We start from the raw sequence: 22645 nt of genomic DNA, 5'->3' as shown, positions 1-22645 counted from the left end.
ATGTGAATAGCAATCTTGCTTCAATAACAGTTCTGCTTTGCCACAAAAACAAGAAAGGAAAACTGACCAGTGAACTTTGTTATAGATTGTGTATGTCATCGGTACAAGACAAAACGCCTGACGTCTGAAGCATTGTAAAGGGGATCACAACTTAATATTCTATCCATCAGTACTTTTCTTTGTGCCTGGTAGGCAGACATTTGTTACCTGCTACAATACAATCCTTTTCAGTGCAGCTATAACCTACAACTCCTCATGATATGTCGACGTTTTTAAGGAATTGTTTTTATTTTGCCATTAAAACTATGTCAGTTCCAGAAGATAGAACGCCTCGCTCCTCCCCAATCATAATTTTATGTATTTGTGTTTTTTAAATTTTGTTTGCTCTCATCCTTTATCAGATGACACCTTAAATTTTTTGTTTACTTGTTCCCTTTGCTACACCCTTAGTGCAGATTATTAAAATGTTAGAAACCCAAGTTACCCCATGTTTGTCATAAATCTCAAATCTTCAACATCATGGTTTATATATTAAGGCAAATTCTCAATTTGACATCCTTGCAACTGTCACTTCATGTATTATATGCTCCATAATTTTTCAGGCTATTTAACGTGATGCATCATGCTAGAGGGTTTAGTTGCCTGGGTACTCAATACTTACTTAGGCAAGTATGTTGAAAACCTAAACACCCATCAGCTCAGCATAGCCCTTCTACAAGGTGAATTATTCGACATACTTTTTCTCTTGAACACCATTTACATCCAAGTATTTGGTTCTCTAATGAAGATTAATCTCCTATTGAAGGTTCCTGCTTATAGATAATAATTCAAAATACAATTTTACCTTTCACAGGGGAAGTGGAACTTGAAAACCTACCTTTAAGGAAAGATGCATTGCGTCACTTTGGCTTGCCCATCCAAGTTCGTGCTGGATTCATTGGGAAAATCAAGCTTCAAATTCCAGTGAGAGCAATTCGCAGTGCCCCATGGGTTATATTGATTGAACAGCTCTACCTTGTGGCTGGCCCAGTTCGGCTCAATGAGGTAAAGATAATTTAAAATGTAGCAGGAAATAAATTGCTTTTTTTAATTATTACTAATTTTTTCTGTCTTTCTTTTTTTTTTAGTGGGATGAAGATGCTGAAGAACAAGCAGCTCAAGAATACAAACTCAACTTTTTGGACTATCTTGAAGCACAATGGAGAGCAGAATTTGACAACCAGGGGTCAAGTTATTATGCCTCTAGCTACTCCTCCTGGCTGAGTTATGGAACAAGCGTGGTCACTAATGTTGTTGAAAATTTACAGGTTTGTCAGTAGTTTTTCCATCTAGAATTTCAACTTTTGAAATAAACATTAATTTTCCCTTTTGTTCTTTTCCAACCAGCTCAAAATTACAGATGTTCACATTAGATATGAGGATGATGTCACTGTACCTAATGAGGCATTTGCCTTTGGCATTACCATGGATACTTTGTCTGCACAAAGTTGTGATGATACATGGCAGCCACGTTACCTATCTGGGGACTCGGGCCAAAACAGCTTCAAACTGCTGGAGCTCAGTGCTCTGGGAGTGTATTGGGACAGGGTTGATTCCAGTAGTCTTCTTGGAGATCTTTCTCTTGGGGAGCTTGCAGTATGTATTTTGAACATCCACAAAAATTAATTAGAACTCTTTTTTTTTTTTTTTTTAATAGATTTTTTCTATTTACTTCAAAATTATGTAAGCACGCTTTGTTTCTTTTTATTTCAAGGTGGCTTTATCACAAGTTGGAGTGAAATGTAAAACTCACAAGTTTTTGCTGTCTCCTGTTAGTGCTCAGGCTCATGTTAAAAGAAATCGCTCTGAGCTTCCTTTAAGATCTCACTTGGAACCTAGAATTGTCTGTGATCTGCATCTTGGAGAAGTCCCTTTGTCATTATATGATGTAAGTGAACATCTGTGAGGGAAGAAATTTGTACCTTTGTACCTTGTTTTGCTAATCTCTTTTCTATTCCGATGTTAGTGGCAGTATGGGCAAATGGTTGGCTGTCTTAAAGGCCTTCAAGGTATTGAAAGAATTCAAAGGTTTCGAAAGTATCGGCCTGATTGTTCAGTCAAAGATAACCCAAGGGCTTGGTGGATTTATTTTGCTCGTTGTTACATCCCTCGATTGGTAAGTTTGCAGGCATTATAATAAAAATGTTAAAAACTACTTATTAAATTAGTCTTTTAACATTATATCATTATATCACTTAACAGAAACAAGAGAATGCTCATACTTGGGAAGACGTGTTAAAATTAGCCCGGGATAATGTAAAATATGTTTCTACCTATGAGCAACTCCTATCAAATCCTACAATTACTCTACCAGCACAGTCAAAAGAGATGAAAGATGCAATGGAGCATACTCGATCACTAGAGGATTTACGTGTTCTTAGAGAGGTAAGTTTTACAGGTTTTACTGTGCACATGAATATGTTCATTGTTTCTAATTACAGTACCAATGCTGATATATTTTTAAGGTTGCCATGCGACATGTGCGGCCTTTGACATCTCCTTCTGAAAGGGCATCAACATCAGGAAATGAAGCATCAGGTGCTTCAGCTGGAAGGGGAATTTTACTTCAGTGGTTCCCAACATGGTGGGGTTGGTCTGATAGTGATGGAGCTAGTGGGACTATACCTTCTGCTGATGTTTCAGAAAACAGTGTGGAACAACAAATTGAAGGCCAACTTTTAGATGCTCTTGCAGATACAGTGGATAATAATTCACTTCTGCGTAGAGATGTTGTGTTTTGCCAGTTAAACTTTACTCTGAAAGAAGGAACATTCCATCTCTGTTCATCAGAGAGTGATGTTCACTCTGAGCATCAAGTCCCTGAAGAATCAAAGTAGGTCAATTACTATTTCTAGTTTACATTAATTCTACTCATCAGCACTTTGTTCTCATCATCTTTGCTTTGCAGGAAATCAGTTCTCGAGTTACAGTTTGAAAATGTTCAGCTCAATTTGGAATCTAGACCTCGAACAGGCTCCCAACGCGTCAGTGTATCTCTTGGGGCTCTGTACGTATGGGATAGATTAACCAAAGATACAGTTTTTCCAGTGCTTGTAGCCCCACAAGGCCATGATTCTGCACCAAGTGCACTTACTAGCCGGGGGCCACGAGCGTTCCCACCGGGGCTTCAGCGCCTCCGAAACCAGGCCAGTTCTATTGGTGCCACATCTACTCCGAATCCTATTAGACGCACATCTCAAATTGAAGAATCACTATTCGAATTAGTCTATGAGCACAAACCTTTTCATAGCAACTCCGACTACAGGCTGCATATTCGTTCCCAATCTTTGGATGTGGTATACAATCCAGCGGCTGTAGAGTGGTTGACAAATTTTTTCACTCAACCTTATCAACAGCTTGATTATGCTTTGCGTCAAGCAGCACGCCATGGCTACCAAGAAATGAAGCGGCGCACTCGCAAGGAGCTAATGAGGAATTGGGAGGAACTTTTAGAAGGTCATTTGGTATGTTTATTGTTTTACTGGAGGTTTTTGTTACTGAAATTTTTCTCCTGCACTACATATAACTATATGTCTGACTGATCAATGTAATTTTCAGAGTAACCGTAAGACATGGGAACTAGAACTTAATATATCAGCTCCTCAAATAATCCTTGTGGAACATTTCTGTGATAAGAATGCAGTCATTGCAGTCGTGGATTTTGGAAGATTCCATTTGAGTACTCAAGATAACCATAGGCTAGAAACACATGCACCTCCTCCCCTTATTACAACAACAAGAGATAGTGATGATGAAGATGGTACTAAGCAATCTTTTGGTTTCACGTACCCAATTTGTTGGTGATTTCAGTCTGCTAACATATGCTTTGTGTCTTTACAGATGCTTTTCAGACTCCATGTTCAACTCCTCCAGGAAGTGCTGCTAGTGACTCAGAAAGTGATGTGGATGAAATTATTGAGGAAACTTTGAATTCGCAACTATCTGGGGAACAAACTAAAGAGGCACTTAATGAATGGTCATTACATCATAGGCTGTATGATCGGTGAGTCATTTCACTACCTAGTGACCTCCCACAATTATATTGCCAGGGAATGTCTTATACTCATAAGCCTCCATATATTCAGATGTTGCTGAAATTGATGTGTTTTTTTTGTTCTAGGTATACTGTTGAATTTGGTGATTTACAAATCCTTGTGGGAAAAGTAAAAGATAACTGGAAATATGCCCATCTCAAAGGCACGTCCACATTGCATGTGTTGGACAGATTTAACATTTCCCTTCAGGTAAGTTCTCCTGTTTTATGGTGATGCTTTTAGTTTTGGCTTATTGCTGACCAGTCATTCGTTTGCAGATTGAAAGGAGAGTTGTCTTTACTCGAGACCCTCAATTTCCTAGTTTAACTGTTAGCGGAAACCTTCCAAAACTGGTAGTGCACATTAATGAAACGAAAATAGAGGCATTACGGACAATGGTGGATATTATCAGTGGCCCTGGTCTTCCATCACCTTTCAGGTACAGGAATAAGAGCATATTTCTCCATCCTAGGTAATGGATACCTACAACTACACCAGTGTATTATATTGTAAATTCTTTTTTCCTATAGATCTCAAGAACCTCAAATGCCAAAGGACAGTGCAGATGAGGATGCAAATGAAGAAGAAAATATGGCTGAAGAAAAGGAAAGGAAGAATGAAAAACTTATGTCTCGTTTGGTTATGCTACAATTTTCTGTTGATCAGATGGCTTTAGAAGTAAGCAAATCAGTTAATGGTTTGGGCTTTAAAATGCAGCCATGCCTGTGTTAAGTTTATAAATCATTCTTATACAGGTTCAATCAAGAGGTAGATCTGTGGCAGAATTGCAAGTATCAGGTGTAAGAGCTGGCTTCACCAAGAGACCATTTGACACCTCACTTTCCCTCAGTGTCCATAGTCTTCTACTTGTTGATGCATTGCAGACTTTTGGACCAGATTTTGAACTATTGGTCGCCAGTCACAAACATGTTGGGTACGATTTTATAAGAATCAAATAACATCCATTTCTATATAAACATTTCTTTTATGTAATATCTAAACTGCTGGATTTCTTTTTTGCTTTTTCAGAATGGACAGTGTCAGTGGAAGTTTACGTGACAGTGAGCCTACCTCTCCAACATCTCCTGGATCACCATCTCCAGATGTTCAAAGTCCAAGGTCAACAAAACTTACAACTCCTTTGGCACTTTCTCAGGCTCTCTCAAGCCTTCAATATGAGTCATCAGGACCACGAGGTAACAATAACAACATTTTTTCTTTGACACTTTTTTTATTTTGTTATCTAAAAGCTAGATTTGAGAGCCTTAACTGTTTCCTCCAGCTGTGTCTCCTTCGTGGTCTGTTCCCTCTCCACCACCAACAATTACATCTCCTCAATTCATACCTGGTGGACTTTCTGCCCGAGCATCTTATGTTGGGTTGGATACATTTGATCATGAGGCCCTTATTACTATTGAAATTATACTTGTTAGTCCAGACTGTCCCACAAACAATGAACCTGACGATTCTACATCAAAGGAAGCTCTTCAAATTGTATCAGTGCAATTTAATAACTTGGATATCATTGGTAAGATTATAAATATATCTATAATCTATCTATTACTTTGCACGGATTTTTTTGGAAAAAGGCAATAGATAAATTTTTGAATCAATTATAATTTTTCAAATTTCAGCAAATCAAGAAACAATTGTTGAGTTGATAGGCTTCTCAAGACGTGTCTTCCCTCAGTTGAAGCAAGGAAAACGTTACACTGGGACTCATGGTTTGTCCATTATTTGTTTCCTATAGTTTTCTTGGTCTGTTGGTATGTAGGTATTTATTTTCATTAAATTTGTTTCATCAATCTTTCTTAAAGTGCCGCGATCTTCTTCTCCAAGTGGACGATCTTCTTCCCATAATCATGCTGATAATTCTCACAGTCCAAGTCCAAGTGCTTCAGCACAAATACCTCATGGGCATCTCTCAGTAGACAGTGCACCTGTCACAACAGCCCGAACTGAACTTACTTTTGATTTTCATCGTCTCAATGTTCTTCTTCTTCGAGCTGTTTTGAAAGACAATGTTCATACTGGGAGAAAGATTGCTACTGCTACTATGTCAGAAGCCAAAATTCATGCCACGATAGGTAATTAATTTAATTTTGAAAGTGGTAATTTTCCTTACTGACGTGTTTTGACATTTCATTTGTATTAATTAGGTCAACAGCTGGTAGTTGGTGGATCTTTAGGGGGGTTACAAGTACTTGACTTGACTCCTGAAGGTCAGAAGCATCAGAGAATCTTAAGTCTTGGTAAAGATCCTTTAGTTTCGGAAAGGGCACCAGATGTTACTTCTTGCTTTGGAGCAGATTTGTATTCCATGGGACAACCTTCTGCATCTACATGTCCTGAGGAGAAACAAGTGCAAGCTTTTAGCTTTTCTGTTAGCCGCTCTTTGGGAGGTATTGCAGCCTCAGTTGGAGTTTCTACAACAGGTAATTATAAAAAAATTAAATCTAACCACGTATGTGGAGGTCTTTGGTAATCCTTAATTTTCATCTGATGCAAATATACTGTACCACAATTTAATTTATCTGTATGTCTCTACAGCAAACCAACCAGATTCTGAGTCAGTTGATATCAAAATACGCATGGCTTCGGTTCTTTATACACATTCACCTTGTCTTGTCAATGAATTAGGTTCTTGTGCCTCTGAATTTAAACAGTACCTTAGCAATTTAGCTCGCTCAATAAGGTCTGCAGCCACAGAAATGGCATTAGGTCTAGTCCATGCAAGGTATGTTGTGTTGTAGGAAGCACATTATCTTATAAGCTTTTAACTCTCCTGTTTCTCTTTGAAATATTTAACTTTTGTGTTTTGTATATAGAGCTGAGGCCCTTGCACAAAGTTTATACATGAGCAGCCGCCTTTCTGCTTCGTTTTATGGTGGCTCAGGATCAGAACTCTCTTCTCCCAAGAGGAGGAGAAGAAGTGTATCTCGCTCCTCTGAAGTGTATGAATCTATGCCAAACACTGCCAATCCTTCAGTTTGCAACACTATGGGAAACGTCACACCTACTAGCCCTGGTGAAGGAGAGGATGATAGTCAATCTTTATCGACAGAGCTGAGGTTAGTAACCAAATTTTGTTTTTTTGTAACATTATTATTTTTTTAAAAACAAACTAACTGTTTTATAGTACATATTATTTAAATCTGTTTTGTTTTTTTAAATTTTCAGATTGGATGTAGTTTTAGATACACCAGTTGTTGTTATGCCTCGTTCTTCAATTAGTTCTGAAGTATTGGTAGCCCACTTAGGTAAAATTTCCATCAGTAACATTCAGGACAGCAATGAATTAGGTGTTCAAGACAGCCAAGAACATTTGTGGGGAGCTGGACAGTCTAAGGAGTGTTACAGTATTGAAATTCGTGACATGAATTTATTTTCTCTTGACACAATGAAAACTTTGGATGTTGCTAAAAAGCTAGGAGGATTTTCTACTCAGTAAGTTTTCGTAAAGAGAAGTAAATTTTCTGTGTTAGAAAGAATTAGTTTTATCCATAACACCATGATATTATTAAATTTACAGTGGACATGTGGATAGCTTATTCCGTGCAGAACAACTTTATGCTTGTACTGAGGCAGGTGTACCCATACTACATGATACAGTAATAAAATTGGATGTGGAACGTGTAATGGGCTGTGGTATTATGCAAAAAGCAGATAGTTTATCATCACTACTGTTGGATGATAACACCGCTGATTTCCATGAGTATCAGTCACAAGATAGTATCCAGGTACACCTCACTTTCTTTTGTTTTTTTGCAATGCTTATTTGATAATTTTTTTTTTAAATTATCATTTCTTTGTTAGATTTCTGGGAGTGTTATCACACCACTCAAGGTATCACTGTCACGTCAACAATATGAGCAAGTTTTGGATACAGTGAATAGCTTGTTGACTGGAACTGCACCAACCAGTAGGCCTTCCTTCTCCTCCCCAAACTCTCAACCAATGCTAGGGCAAAGCCCATCCGCTGCTACACATCGTGCTCCTTTAGGGGACATAGCTGAGGAGGAATCAGAGCTACATACAGGAGTGTCAACTCTTAGCATGGATTCAACTCTACGAGCTAGAATGCTTAACCAAGGCACTCCAGCTGTTGAATTTCACAGAGCTGCTCCTCCTCATCGAATAACTGTTAAAGGTTGGACATTCTTCTCAAGCCAATTGCGTATTGTACTCCCTATTTGATTTTTATCTAATACTGTACTTTTTACCTCATTCAGTTTTGTTTGAACTCCCTATATTCACACTGGAATTAAAGGGTGACCTTGGCAATGGTGATCAAAGTCTAGTGGATTTGTCCTGCAGTGATTTTAAGCTGCAATTTGAACGCCAGCGACCCTATGAAACTGTCATAGAGGTACAGTAGAAAACATTGCGTCAGAAACTCGCATTATCTCTTTCTATATATCTGGTTCTGATCAACACATCTCTGTTCAATTTTCAACATTTTCAGATGTCCTTACGCTCATTATTGATGGAGGATCTTCTTCAACCCCCTGATTCAAAGCATCGGTTTCTTTTAGTATCTTCAAATGGATCTGAAACAGGCCGTAATCAGTACTGTGATGTGCCTGCTTTTGTTTCAAAATCCTGCCCAAATTTGAGTGGAAACTTCAACAGTGCCAACACATTTGTGCATGACAATCTTCACTTCAAACGTCATCACCATCATGGATCACTGCCAGATCATTTAGAAAATGAGTCTGCCTTTGGTTCCTCTAAATCAAAAGTCACACAGCGACAAAGTAAAAATTACACATACAGTATATTTATTTTAATTCTAATGCTAAACACAGTGTGATAAAATTAGTGACTTACAAAATTACTTTGCAGGAAAAGCAGCCCCTTCAGTCACCGGAGACTATCCTAGCACCCCGCCTCCATCACCACAGCATCATAGCAGTGGGAGACTGATGAGAGATGACACTCTTGTCCGCATTAATATTGTACTTGTTGACCGTAATGCGCCAAAGCTAACATCGCTATTCAACAATATTCATCGGAGTATTAATGTTGATTTTAACACACTCGATATTATTGTTAATGTTGAATCATGGGTTGTCATACTTGACTTCTTTGGATTTGGTCCTTCCAAACGAACTGCTCAGCCAAAGGTAAGATGAGAGAGAAAAAACTGAATTTTTAACAACATTTAAAAAAAATATTTCTCAATAATTGTTGTTTTAGGAACAAGTGCCCAAAAGCTCTGGTGTGACTGATTCTGTTGAGTGTATACAGACAGATAACATAAAGTTAGAGCTAGAGATTTGGTCTCTAACTCTTGTTTTAAATAGACCAGAGTATGAAGTGGCTCGAGCTAATGTGTCGCAGCTCTCAGCTGAAATATTAAACCGCAATGGTGATCTTTCATTGGATGGACGCCTTGGAAAAATGAGTCTGATGGATGCTACACCTCATTCTGCTTTCTATCGAGAGCGTTTTATCTCATCTGGCTCAGAGGCTCTTAATGTACACTATTTCAGGTAAGTGGAGTTACAGCTGTTTTAAATTTATCATTCAATCAGCTACTTATGAATGAGAGGGAGTGTTTGTTGGTTTAGATTCTAATAACTTTTTTTTAATGCTAGGTATGGGGCTCCAGACCCTACAATGAAGAGAGAACATGATTCTCAGCTCCGCATTGAGATGTCATCAGTCCTCTATGTGCATACACAACGTTTTGTTGCAGAGATAAATGCATTTTTCCGCCACTTTTCACAGCTTCAGAATGTTCTTAGTAATATCCGTTCAGCTAGTCAGGTCTGTGACTCAGCCTCTTCTCTCATTTATCTATCTCTAGTAAAATTTGTGACATGACTTTGAAATTTTTTTTCTGTTGCAGGTACCCGAAGAAGTTGTTAGGAGAAGCCGTAGACTTCTTGTTGTCACAGCAGGCTCTCCAGTACTGTTGCTACCATTGAGTTCACACTCAACTGAAATACTTGTAGCAGACCTTGGTAAATTAAGTATCAACAATAAATTTATGACTGCTGCTTCTGATGGAACCATAAGCAAAGTCTGTTCCGAACCTGAGGACCCAAATGGTATACCATCCTTTTCTTTATCATTATATTTTTGAATTGAATGTTCTATTAATCATGTGGTCTTCTACATTCTAGATTGGCCTTTACTTGATGTGATGCAAATTGATTTAGTGAACATGGATCTTTATGCTGGCGAACGCTTGTGTGCTTATGATAATTTAAGAGAGTCTTCCTCTCTCCGTCTCGGAAGTTTCATTGTTGCTAAAAGAGGACCTTCACTTCTCCGTGAAAAATGCCAGCTGAAATTACAACTAGAAAGCAACCTTGATTCCACATTTTCCCATTTTGGTATGAGATAGTCAATACTTTGTGAAAAATGAAATCCCTCATTTCCACCCTTTTTTTTCTCTGTAAATTAAAAATATTTTTTTCCGCACAGTTCCTGACATGAGTGTGCGAGGGACATTGTCAAGGTTGAGTGCTGCTGTAGATCTATCCCAATACCGACTGATTCGTGGCCTACTTTCCTACAATATTGGGGAGTGCTTGGATGATGTTATTGCCAGTTCAACCGACACCAGCTTTAATACATCTGCACAATCTGCTTTGGTACAGAGCGTGAATGTAGTGAATGTAGTCTGTTTTATTCCTTCTCATTCATTTTTTTTTTGCTAAAAAGAATTATTCTATTTTTCAGAATGCACCAGTGACTGATAACATCTGGATGTTGATGTCTATTCATTTAGATCTTGTGGATGTTACCTTAAAGCTACAATTAAATCATGGACCAGAACCTTGGTGCGACCTTTCTCCAGGTCAAACTCACATTCCAAGTCAAGGTGAAGGAGAATCCTCACTTGCTTGTATCAATTTTATTAAATCGAAGCTCACTGTTGAAACATACAGTGATCGATCTCAAGATATTGACTTAGTGTCCCAAGAAATTCTCATCACTGATACAAGATTTCAAGATGAACCAGTCAATAAGCGCTCAAATGTCTTTACTAATATTCTTCAGCCGATCAACATGAATTTTTCGAAGGACATGGTTCAAGCTGAAATCCACCATAGAAAACGTAGAGACTACTCAAAGTTTACAGTTCTACTCAATAGCATGCGGTTAATGGCTATTCTAGACTGGTGGGAAGTTGTGAAAGATTTTATATCAGAAAACGCCGGAAATCCTTTCAACGAAGTTGTAAAAGTGAACTTGAGCAGCTCTCAACCAGCACAGACTGATGAGAGGGATGAGGTAACAACTGTGCCATATGAACTCAAGTTGAACATAACAGCCTCTGAAGTTGTGGTTGTGGAAGATACTTCTCAGTGGGATGCAAATGCAGTCATACTGAAAAGTACAACTGTTGTCTCCTTTAAACCAGGCCAGGAAAGTGAGCCCCTCTCCCTAAACATTAACCATTGTGAGGTATTTTCTTGTGTGCTTGGTATGGAGGATGAAACTGCTTTGTCAATCATTGATCCAGTTACCATCAATATGGATCTGAAAAGACAGTCATTATCAGATACTGAAGAAGGGAATCAAGAGCAAGTTCTTGTTATTCAAACAACCCAGCAGTTAAATGTTAGGCTTTCGTACCATGATGTCCGAATGTTCATGCAAATGATATCATCACTCAAGCAACAGACAATGTCAGCAAGAAATCAAGAGTTACAAAAACATTGTCAGCCAGCAAATTTTACTAGTCAAGTACACAAGTTATCTGTCCTTGGCTTTGAAACAGATGATTGTGCCCAAGCATTAGATAAATGTGATGGAAAGCTTGATGATGCAGCCTTATGGCTAACACAACATGCTGTTAATCGCCCTCATCTCAATGTCTCAGAACAACCCTCTGTATTATCATTCCAGCTTATTCAAATCAACATAAAATGTCTTAGTATTTGTGTGATTGATGACTGTAGGGATGCTGATGTTCCTCTCCTAGAGCTTTCATTGTCATCTCTAAATATAGAGCAGAATTATGGAAATCTTGGTAGCTTTAAGGTTGAAGGTGTACTAGGTGGAGATTACTATAATCGAGTGTTATCTGGTTGGGAACCATTCTTAGAATCCTGGTCCTTTAAAATGCTTTGGGATCGAACAAAAGTCAGTGACGGAAATGAGCATACTGGAATAACCATAAAATCTGATGATATTCTAAATTTGAATATTACCAGCACTGCAGTTGAGCTGTACAAGGCAGTTAAGGAAAACTGGACTGAAGACTACTACTGCACAAACAACAGTCGTCTCACAGGAAGCCCAGCAGGGCACCGCCGCCGTGCTCCATTTGTACCTTTTGCTCTCCGTAATGATACTGGATCAAGAGTATTTTTCACTACATGTGTCACATCAGCTGATAGGTGAGAATAGCGTAACCACTAATTTACTTGATCCTTTTGTTAGAAGAAGATTAAACCTTTGACTGTAAATTATCTTTTAATGCAGAGTTTTAGAACCTAATTCTGAAGAACATAATTTGAGGTGGACGTCAGTAGCCCCAGGAGCAACAGTACCATTTGCATTTGAGGAGAGAGGTAAAATAATGATGTTATTGTGGAGAATTCAGTCTTAATGCTTAGCTCATTTTATAAATTATTTTTACCTTTTTGTCCAATTAGGAAAGCTTCGTCATCAGAACTCACACAAATATAAAATTCATCAGTTGTGTGTTTGTGTTGAGGGTTGGCGTCCAATAAATCCAATTTCAGTGGATAAAGTTGGCATATATTTCCGACCAGCTGTGCCAGAGTCTCAAAGATCAGTAAGTTATTTAGTCTTTTTGACATCACCGAGGGAAAGACACATGATTTTCTTTTTCAATCTTAGTATGTCATTTTCTCTTTATGTGTAGGTAAAAGAAAGGCTTTTGAAGAAGCTGCCCTCTGGCAGTGGAGATGTATGTTAACAATATCTCTGAATGTGCTTATGCATGACTTGTTTAGATTTAATTTACTTTTCAGTGTGTTTTGTGAGACTAATTTTCTGCCATGATTGATGGATACAGTATGTTGAAAAGCTATTGAATATTTAACCCAAGCTTCATGGAATCCTATTTTTCCCTGAAGTCTTGATTGATCAACCCAATTTTAATTTGTTTGATTTTGATTGCTCTGATCTGGTCATTATCAAAACATCTCCCCTCATGTTTCCTCTGATAACTAACACGAATGTTTCTCCTTGGAAATTTTCTACGTAGTATTCTTTAATCTGATGATTTCTTTATTCTCCAGCATATGGATCTTCCTCTAGCAAGAGTTGTGTTGGAGGTAACACTAGAGGGTTCAGCACAGAAATTGGTCACAGTGCGCTCAGCTCTTCTTTTGAAGAATCAACTTCAAGACCCAGTGGAACTACGTCTTGAGAACACACTACATTCTCAAGGAAGTGGTAAGTTCAGATGTTTTGTTTTTGTATTTATGTTACCCACATTAATCAATGTTAATTTGTTTATTTTCAAATTTCAGCTTGGGCTGGAGTCAAAACAATCCAAATTGCTCCACAGTCCGTGATGCCAGTACCCTTGACCCATGCTTTAGCACAGTTGTGGATCCGGCCAGTTACTGGTAGTTACCATGCTTTTAGTATGCATCCTATCTCATGGGCTTCTGTCACTAAACCTGGAGATACTATGGAAGAAACCCATACTTGTCAAACTACTCGTGGAAATAGTTACAAGTATGATATATGATCTTCCTACAATTCATACCTTCACTAATTATTGTCTTTGTACCTTTTTAATCGCTTTTTCTTTTACCCAGATTTTGTGCTGCTGTTATGCGGGAGAATTACCCTGTCGAACGCACTGGCCTCTGGGTTCAGCCTGCTCACACTATCACTCTTTTGTGTTGTGTCACAATAGTCAACTTGTTACCATATGATTTACACTATGCTGTCCATTCCAAAACTTTAACCTCCTCTAGAGTCAGTGGTGTTATTAAACCTGGTGGTCAAGATCCGGTTCGCGAAGTTGACATTGATGGCTCTATTGAGTTTTCATTTCACCTTGACAATTTCCCTGGTGCTGGAACCCTTGCCCTTCCTCCGCGGCCCAGTAACAGCTTTACACAACGTCTCCGACTGCATGACCTTTCATCTCGCCGCCTTTTCTTGCAGTCAAGTGTTAATGTGAGCAAAGGATCTGCCATGAAGGTAAAGTATTAAAGTATAACCCCTTCATTTATCTTAATTTAGTGTGAGTTTTTGTCCTTAAACTTTTTATGACCTTATAGGTTGTTGTGTGGGCCCCTTACTGGATCGTCAACAAAACTGGACTGCCACTCGTGTTTCGTCAAGAGGGTGTTCCGGAAGAGACAGCTGGACAATTTGCTGAACATGAAGTAGCTCGTATGGTTGCCCCACTGCTATTCTCTTACTCTGACCATGACGCAAGTCCAACTGTTGTTGCCCGTGTTGGAAGTGGTGTTCACTCTGAGGGTGTTCCCCAAGTCAGTGAATAATGCATTTGAAAAAGTGTGAAACAATTGTATTCACAAAGAGGCTGCTTTTATCAATCTATATTTTTAATTGTTTACAGTGGTGCGACCACTTCCACCTACATCCTGGCATCCAATTCTGCCGACTGATGGTATCTTTTAGAGAAAGTCGACCTGATGTCATTTACTTGATGGGAGTTGAAGTGAAAACTGGTCGTGGGCGATATCGCCACACAAATATTGTTACACTTTCACCATATTACCAGCTTTTTAATCGCTCAAGTTATAAACTCCAGTTTGCTCAAAAATATTTTGCAACTACATTAGTGAGTGCCTCTATGCCTATTTAACACCTTGTCTTTCTAAAAAAAAGGAATTTAAAACAATTTTTTTTCTAAATTCTCTCTCTTTTAGAGTGACCCTGGAGCTCAAGCCACTTATCTCACAGCAGTCCCTAATTGCTGTTTACCATTCCACTGGCCAAGACAGGAAAAAGAACAGCTGCTTTGTGTGCGCTTAGTTGGGGTGCAAAATTGTTTGTGGTCTGGAGGATTTCGTATTAATGTGACAGACTCCTTACATATCAACATACGGTAATTTGCGCAACATTATACTGTAATTTTATAGCAAAATTTTTAATAATAGAAGTGTATTTGTTTGGAATCTTTCTCTGCAGGGACCATGACGGACGAATGTACTTCCTGCGGTTGGAGATAGTTCTTCAAGGTGCAACTTACTTTGTGGTGTTTTCGGATGCCAACACCATGCCACCACCTATTCGAGTGGATAACTATTCTGAAGTACCACTACTGTTCTTCCAGGTATAACATTGTTATTGAGTCCAGAAAATGATCATGCTTATGAAAATAACTGTTAGAATATCCTCTTTAAGAATATCCTCTTTAATATTATTATTTTTTCAGAGTTGTTTTCACACAGAAAGTCTACACTCATCCATTCGTCCCCATCTCTCAATGCCTTATGCATGGGATGAGCCTATTCAAGCTCCAAGTATCACCTTAGTTGCTCCAGGAGGTGCTACTGCATCCTATGATATGAATGTGCTGGGTCGAGGAAGAGACCTCACTTATGAAAACTTCATTTACATCGCTTTTACAGGAACCTTTAAGAAGTGAGCTGCAGTCTCTGTGCATCCTATTAATATACATATATATATATACATTTATCTATATATACAACTATTGCAACCTGCTCACGTCTGTTCCTTGTGCAGTGTCCCTGACGGTCCATTCGATCCGCCGGATGTGGAGAGCCAACAGCTGGTCCTGGACGTACCCCTGGGAGGGACGAGGGTGGTGTTGGCCCGCAAGGAGCAAGGAGCTCGATCCCAACTGTGGCGCATGACGGGGGAAGGCCAGCTGCAACATGAGGGCAGCTCGCCTCCGCGCGACCACCACCGCGGCAGTTCGTCGTCGGGCTCTCACTCCGACAACATTCTGGTGCTCGACATAGCTGGCCCAGCTCCGCAGCCATCGCAATATGTTGGCCTCACGCTGCGCCGCGTGGATAACCGTCGGAAGTCGACTCAGACCTGGCGGTTCACAGAGGACGGGCGGCTGTGTTGTGCTCATAATAACATGTGCGTCCAGGCAAAAGATGGCTTCTTTGGGCTCCATAAGGGTAAGTGATGGTTCAGGCAGCTGTTCGGTAGTTGTAGCCTTATAGGCCTTTTCTTTATTTATGAATTTTCATTCCTTATTTATTTTCAATGCATTTTATGCATATATAACCAGGTGCTTGGTGTAATGTGATAAGGCATTGTCTCCTTTTTTCATTGTTTAAAAATATCTTTGTAATGTTTTCTTTTTATTGTTATTTGGTATGTGTGCATGGGGGGCATTTATGAGCTTGATGCATGTGAACTGCCCTGGTGTTCCAGGCCCATCTGGTGCATCTGGGGCTCGCTGGCAGCAGTGTATGTATACTTCTGTACTCCAATTTTATTGATAAAACTTGTGCATTCTGCGGGCTATGCAAGTTGGCTTTGGTAATTTATAATATTTGTGGGTCATTGATTGGTACAGTTGGAGCATGGCAGTTGGCAGCCAAAGCAGACTTTTAAGCCTTCTAGCATTTTAGATGTCACCTCATATTTATATTTTTAGGCATAATTTATATCTGATCTTCTTGCCTGCTCTTATTTGTCTAATTTCATTTTCTGGGTGTTTATTTTAGGGTGTGAGGCAGTTCTTGGGCCTCCACAACCTATTACCCATCGTGTGACAGAGGAGGGAGTACCTCTAGAGCAAGCTGTAAGCCGTCAAAGGTTAAGGCCTGGATCAGGGTTTCTAGCTGTGAACGTTCTCACAGATGGACCCACTAGAGTCCTGGAAATAGTTGATATAAAACAAAAGGTAATAATTATTCAGTTAACTTTTATATTTTTTGTATGTACAAATATCCACAAAAATTAATTATACCTCACAAAATACTTTTGTATTGTAGCAAAAGTTTGCTTTACTTGAAGAAAGAGATTGGGCACACATTTCGGCTACACAAAGACCATCCCTAATCCATAATGAATCTGGTCAATCATCTCCGAATGAACGAGCTCTTATGAATGTATGTTTCTGCTGTCATGCTTAATCAACTTGAGAAATGAGAAGTGCCTTTTTTCCTCTTTTCCTGTTTAATCAACATATTACAATCTTTACAGATATGCCTATTCTTGGATAGAGGATTAGGTGTGTCAATTGTCTCTCGCCAACCTCCAGAAGAACTTGTCTTTATTCGTCTTGTGGGAATTGCCATGGAGCTTCAAAAGGGTTCAGCTTCTCAAAAATTGTCACTCTGTGTGGAAGACATTCAAGTTGATAATCAGCTTTATAATTCTACCTGCCCAGTTCTTCTCTATGTCAATCCTGTAAAGAAAGATGGATCTCTAGAACCATGTCAACCAGCCATTGTGATTGAAGCAGAGAGAGTCACTAGTCCTAACATCAATGCTGAAATATTCAAGGTACATCGTAATATTAGTATCTATCTATCTATGAATCTAAGGGAGTTTTGTAAGGATGCATCCCTTGCATTAATGTTTATTTTCATTTTTGTCTTTTTTTTACAGTACTTGACTATCCAGATCACACGCCTTTCTTTGAGTATTGAGGAGTCTTTGTTATTGAAGTTGGTGATTTGGACTGGCTACAAGCAAACCATTCCAGCTCAGGAGGATGTTGGTGAGAGTGAGTTTGAAACCCAGAGAATTTTAAGTGAAGCTACCTCTATACATGCTAAAAGATACTACTTTGGTTTCCTGCAAATACTGCCAAGCGAGGTATGTCTAAGCAAATAATAACAGATGGTAAGATCTGCTTCATTTTAAACAATGCAATTGATTTTATTTCTTTTGCAGTTCCGACTCAGTGTTTTTACCAGTAACAAACTCCCTCCAGAGTTGCATGCCGTGAAGCGAAAGCTAGGCTTGCGGCTCATCAAATTTGAGGATGCAGGAGTCGATTTGGGAGGTTTTGTCAAGCAACATCCGTTTGAGACTAGCCAGTTTCTATTTGCATCCATTATCAAGCATTACCAACAAGTGTGTATTCAATACGTGCTGTGTTTTATTAAGGTGTTTCGTGTTTACTTAATTCTTATTCAATTCCTTACTTTTTTGAATCATAAAATAGATGTTAAAGTGGAGAGCTCACAATATCCTAGGATCTAGTGATTTCTTGGGAAATCCTGCAGCCCTTGCTTCAGATGTTTCAGAGGGAATTTCAGGCCTTATTTCTCATGGAAGTGTATCCACTCTGGTTAAAAACGTGACCCATGGCCTCACCAATTCAACTGCAAAATTCACCGGTAATGCATTTATATTGTTATCAATTACCTTTTACACAATGTTGTTTTGGATTAGTTCTTGAAATTTTGACACCATTTTTGATTGGTGACTGTTGCAGAGTCCCTTGGTGATGGTTTAGGTCATGTTATGATGGATGAGCAACATGATGAGGCTAGGAGGAGAATACGAGGTGGCAATACCTTTATGGAACACATCACATCTGGACTAAAAGGCTTTGGATTTGGTGTTCTCGGTGGAATCACAAGTGTCGTAAAACAGCCCTGGGATGGAGCAGTAAATGAAGGAGTACCAGTAAGTTCAAATGAAAATGACTGATAGTAACAGGTCTTATTATAACCATATTCTTATTGCTTATTTATTTTTCAGGGCTTTGTAGCAGGGTTTGGAAAAGGGTTAGTGGGCACAGTAACTAAGCCAGTTATTGGAATTCTTGATTTTGCATCTGAGGGAGCAAGTGCCTTTAGAGATTTGTGTAGGGACTCTAGTAGGTTGACCCCTACGCGTTTCCGAGCACCTCGGTGCGTGGTTGGACCAGGTGGTCTACTCCCACCTTACTCGGCTAAACAGAGTGAAGGCCAGGAGTATCTGTATTCTATAAATGAACAAAACTATTCTGAAGTGTGAGTTTGCTACCTAAACCAGTTTAAATGCTTTTTTCCCTTTTTATGTTTCTGCAATTGTTATAATGTTTCTTCTCTTTTCCTTAGATTGATGGCATATGAAGTTTTACTTAGTGGAACAGAAGACCTAAGAATCCTTGTCTCAAGTGAAAAAGTCAGAGTGTTTTCCTGTTCTGGGTCCCAATCTGGAAGTCAACTCAATGCAACTGTTGTTTTGCAAGCACATTTGAGGCAAGATGAAAATTCAATGATCCATTTGGATTATTAGTAACTCAGGTCTCTTATCTAATTTGAACTACTTTCTTTTTTCATTTTCCACAGTGAACTAAAAGAATGCCAACCTGTAGCAAAGCAAGAAGGCTCAAACACTTTGCATTTCATTAAATTGAAAATTAGAGCTGATAATGTCACAATTGCAAGTGGGAATTATACTGGCGAACCTGGTTTCAAGGGTCCATTGGTTCGCTGCAGTTCTGAGAAAGTAGCTTTATGGGTAAGTTCACCACATACTTTAGGTCTTCAACTGAAGTATCAAAGTATCTCTGCTCAGAATCTAATCTTAAAATGGATTCACTTTTTTATAGGTATCTCAGCAAGTAATGTATGCTAAGGAAATGTTTGATGAACGCCGCTACACACTCTTTAAAAGTTCTTCAAATTTTAATGATGATTAGTTTAATTCATTTGTCAAATTTCCTAGATTTTATATAGATCACGTCTTTTTTATTATATAGATCATTCAAACTCCGAACGTAGAATGAAAAGAAAAAAGGAATAGCTGGTCTGTTGATGCACAAATATTTTTATTTTGTACATAAACTTTATTTTCTTTTGAACTTCCTATATTAAAATTAGATGAGAGTAGCTTAAGGCATAAATGAAACTATTAAAATCTGGTATGTATTCATTAGTCTGTCATCCCTGTAGGATTATTTAGATATCTAATCTTTACCGATGTAATAAAAAGGGGGGATTTTATAGTCTCAACTTATCAAGGCACTAAATTACCTTAGAATCGTAGGATACTTTTGTTGGCAGCAATTAGGTTCATCTTGTCACCATTCTCAGTAGATTTACCAATCATCTTTATGTTATATGTGCTGACTGATAAAGTAAGGCATGTGAACTGATATTTTAAATAACAATGTTATTAACAGTAACATTATGTGCACCAAGGGTTAAGGTATCAATTGTATCTATGAACAATATTTTATTTTGTGTCTATTGTATATAGTATGTAGTTAACTAGGTACTTTTTCTGTAGTACTTTAGTACTTTATGTATGTTTTCATTTATTGATTTACTCTGTATTGCTTTTGTGAAGAAGAAATTGAATTGTAATGCTGCAGACATACTAAAACATTAGGGGAAAAATTGCTGCTCCTAACATGTTGATAGGTGAGTGCACAGAGCTGTGAAGGTATCAAAGTAGCGCAGAACAATTTGGTTGTTGGCCTTGTGAAACGAAACCAAAGCTTTGTTTTATCTACAGTCAGAAATGGGTAAAGTTAATGCTGCAGGTTCAGCATATGTCTATTTTTATCCTTATTTATTCTTGTTGTACTGATGGTATCCGGCTAGATATGTCTGGGTGAAAGTAATGTGGTTTATTATGTTGTGAGAAATGATCAATATTATATTAGTGCAAAAGAAAATTCAAATCCCATGAATAATTCAGCTTAAGATTGGCATCTACTTTGGTTCAAATTCTTTTCAAAACTAAATAACATCTATCTTCGCTTTTACTTATATGATGACTAAAAACCCATAATAATTTGAAATTTGGGCCAAAGAAGACAATATTCTGATGTTTGTATGTGATAGAATGTTTCTGTTTAGTTTTGTTATTGTTCTCTATTTTCTTTGTTAATGCTGATAGAAGAGTCGGAATGCGTATTGTTGATGTCGTGTTATTTTCTTGTGTTTTTTTGCCTCTTTTTTGTTGTTGTTGAGATGGCAGAAAATTCAAGTGGCAATTACTGTATATTGCTGTTTCTAATCAATGTAATAATTTCGCGAAATGGTGCGGCGGTCCGTATCAATCACTCAGCAGACATGATCATTGCAGTTCTCGGATCATACTTTCTATTCAATATTTTGCCATTATGTTCTGCAAAGAAAATATTGGTTGTGATACTAAAATAGTTATTTAACCCATTGGCTAGGTATGAATAGTTTAATAAACGCCTTTATATTTTTAATTACCAATGAGCTAGTCCTTTGGCATTCCCTATCCTTCACATCCCCTCCCTTCCCCCACCGGCCAGTGCCAGTGCTACGCCACGCCACGCCAGACTCTGTTGTTTTGGTAACACCGACCGACCGCCGGCGGCTGAGCGTGTTGAGACCTGTTGAGGGTTTCTAGTGGTTGTGATCTCGTTTTTGATTATGTTGATGAACTGAAAGCTTTTGGGAAGTGTTCTCTTGTGTCATTCGGGTCAGTGATGTTTTATTGATAGTCGTTTTTGGTGTCCGTGATTCGAAGATACCACCGACACCCCCGGTTGGCGATTGGAGGTTAGGAAGTCGCCGTGCCGTTTCTTCTCAAGGTAAGGCACTACAAGGTAAGTTCTAGTACATATGCAAATAGCTATTCTCCGACCAGCAATAAGAAAGGGAGGGTTTTCAATCGTATGCTGAGCTTACCGGTGCTGATTTGTGCAAGAAATGTCTTTCGAGAAGTGGAGTGGCACCCTCCGGTTGAGATAGTTCTAGGGTCGAGTTGGGTTCTCAAATAGCTTATTAGTATCGTTAGCCGCATTAATGGCATAGGGCACCGTCCCGTGTTACCCTATGACGTTCGGCCTTCTACGAAACGACGTACGTTTACACCGCACTTGTGTTTGAGTGGGGGGTGAGTATTTCCTACGTTCAGAGGTTGTTTTATGTTTTTCCACCACCAACCGTTGTGTGGCAACTCCTGTCTACCAAGAGTGGCGAATAAATATTTTTATTTTCGAGGCACATTCTGACTTAGGTCCTTGGCGTACCAGCGGCGTTGTGGTGGAGATAAGTCGCCGGTTAGAGCGGCCGGCGTCGGTGGCCCTAGTATTGTTGTGCAGGGACGGGTAACGCGCCGCGCAGCCTGCGCGGTCTGCCCTGCCTGGCGCAGTATTGTTAGGTGGGGTAAAGGAAGGGGCCTGGGGCGAACAAGCGCGGTTTTAAGTCCGTCTGACGGAGGGGGCGATTTGCTGTGGGTTGCCTACTTTTTCTACTATGCCCACTATTTCGGAGCTATTTGCCTACCTACCGAAGGGGGCGATTTAGGTCGACCCGGGGGGAGGGGGGGGGAGTCCGCCCCTCCCCCTTAAAACCGCGCCTGGACGCGAACCTCAGCCAGCCAGCCACTCACTCGCGGACACCATTCTCCCAGCGCCAAAGAAATTGTTTTCTGGTCTCCGCTTAGTTATCTGTCCTTATCGCGAGCAAAAGCAAGCTGACACCTTAAAGTTATTAAAGTTATTCCTTATTTTCAATCAAAAGGTTTTAAAGGTATCATCTGCTAATAGCCTCCCCGTTGCCTTACCCGGGTGGCGCCACTTGCGACTCGCCCACCCCGCGCCGCTATGGTAAGCGGGTTCAAGTGCCGTTGTTTCCAGCGTTTCCAGCCCCTCGAGCGTTCCTTTTCCCGGACCGTTGCGCACCGCTTATCTGACAGGTGCGACGTATGGCCGGTACGACCCCTCCCCGTCGTCC

At 39.3% G+C, this 22645-nt stretch overlaps 1 protein-coding gene across 2 annotated transcripts; it reads left to right on the top strand.

Annotated features, from left to right (window-relative positions):
* Nucleotides 1-29: 29 nt before the first annotated feature.
* LOC113212432 (intermembrane lipid transfer protein VPS13D) lies at nucleotides 30-21150 on the top strand. 2 transcript variants are annotated; one of them, XM_052275476.1, is made up of 58 exons: nucleotides 30-188; nucleotides 603-719; nucleotides 854-1044; nucleotides 1128-1307; nucleotides 1387-1635; nucleotides 1754-1927; nucleotides 2006-2155; nucleotides 2242-2424; nucleotides 2505-2872; nucleotides 2948-3503; nucleotides 3598-3799; nucleotides 3880-4042; nucleotides 4160-4283; nucleotides 4352-4512; nucleotides 4604-4751; nucleotides 4829-5007; nucleotides 5103-5269; nucleotides 5356-5601; nucleotides 5708-5797; nucleotides 5891-6160; nucleotides 6233-6508; nucleotides 6624-6810; nucleotides 6902-7144; nucleotides 7254-7520; nucleotides 7606-7813; nucleotides 7890-8223; nucleotides 8306-8442; nucleotides 8539-8830; nucleotides 8919-9199; nucleotides 9273-9568; nucleotides 9674-9845; nucleotides 9928-10129; nucleotides 10205-10417; nucleotides 10509-10678; nucleotides 10767-12433; nucleotides 12519-12607; nucleotides 12692-12834; nucleotides 13304-13460; nucleotides 13538-13748; nucleotides 13832-14222; nucleotides 14303-14518; nucleotides 14608-14832; nucleotides 14921-15099; nucleotides 15183-15327; nucleotides 15430-15638; nucleotides 15741-16147; nucleotides 16407-16442; nucleotides 16703-16881; nucleotides 16973-17089; nucleotides 17184-17486; nucleotides 17592-17801; nucleotides 17880-18062; nucleotides 18154-18328; nucleotides 18427-18620; nucleotides 18696-18949; nucleotides 19037-19180; nucleotides 19271-19442; nucleotides 19534-21150. In XM_052275476.1, the coding sequence occupies exons 2-58, from the start codon at nucleotides 623-625 to the stop codon at nucleotides 19621-19623; spliced, it is 13272 nt and encodes a 4423-aa protein (XP_052131436.1). In that variant the 5' UTR covers nucleotides 30-188; nucleotides 603-622; the 3' UTR covers nucleotides 19624-21150. The 2 variants fall into 2 exon arrangements, with proteins under 2 accessions (XP_052131436.1, XP_052131437.1); XM_052275477.1 differs by lacking the exon at nucleotides 16407-16442.
* The last annotated feature ends 1495 nt before the right edge of the window (nucleotides 21151-22645 follow it).

The sequence above is a fragment of the Frankliniella occidentalis genome, unplaced genomic scaffold (genome assembly GCF_000697945.3).
Source record: "Frankliniella occidentalis isolate FOCC.00 unplaced genomic scaffold, Focc_3.1 Scaffold639, whole genome shotgun sequence".
NCBI lineage: Eukaryota > Metazoa > Arthropoda > Insecta > Thysanoptera > Thripidae > Frankliniella > Frankliniella occidentalis.
The sequence above is the reverse complement of the archived record's forward strand: the minus strand, read 5'-3'. Positions and strand labels throughout refer to the sequence as shown.

What these genes read in the sequence shown, in the direction of transcription:
- LOC113212432 (XM_052275476.1), top strand. Translation starts at nt 623, where the DNA reads ATGCTAGAGGGTTTAGTTGCCTGGGTACTCAATACTTACTTAGGCAAG. An exon ending in ATATCCGTTCAGCTAGTCAG is followed by an intron (nt 9,846 to 9,927) that starts GTCTGTGACTCA and finishes TTTCTGTTGCAG; the next exon opens with GTACCCGAAGAAGTTGTTAG. An exon ending in CATCTGCACAATCTGCTTTG is followed by an intron (nt 10,679 to 10,766) that starts GTACAGAGCGTG and finishes TCTATTTTTCAG; the next exon opens with AATGCACCAGTGACTGATAA.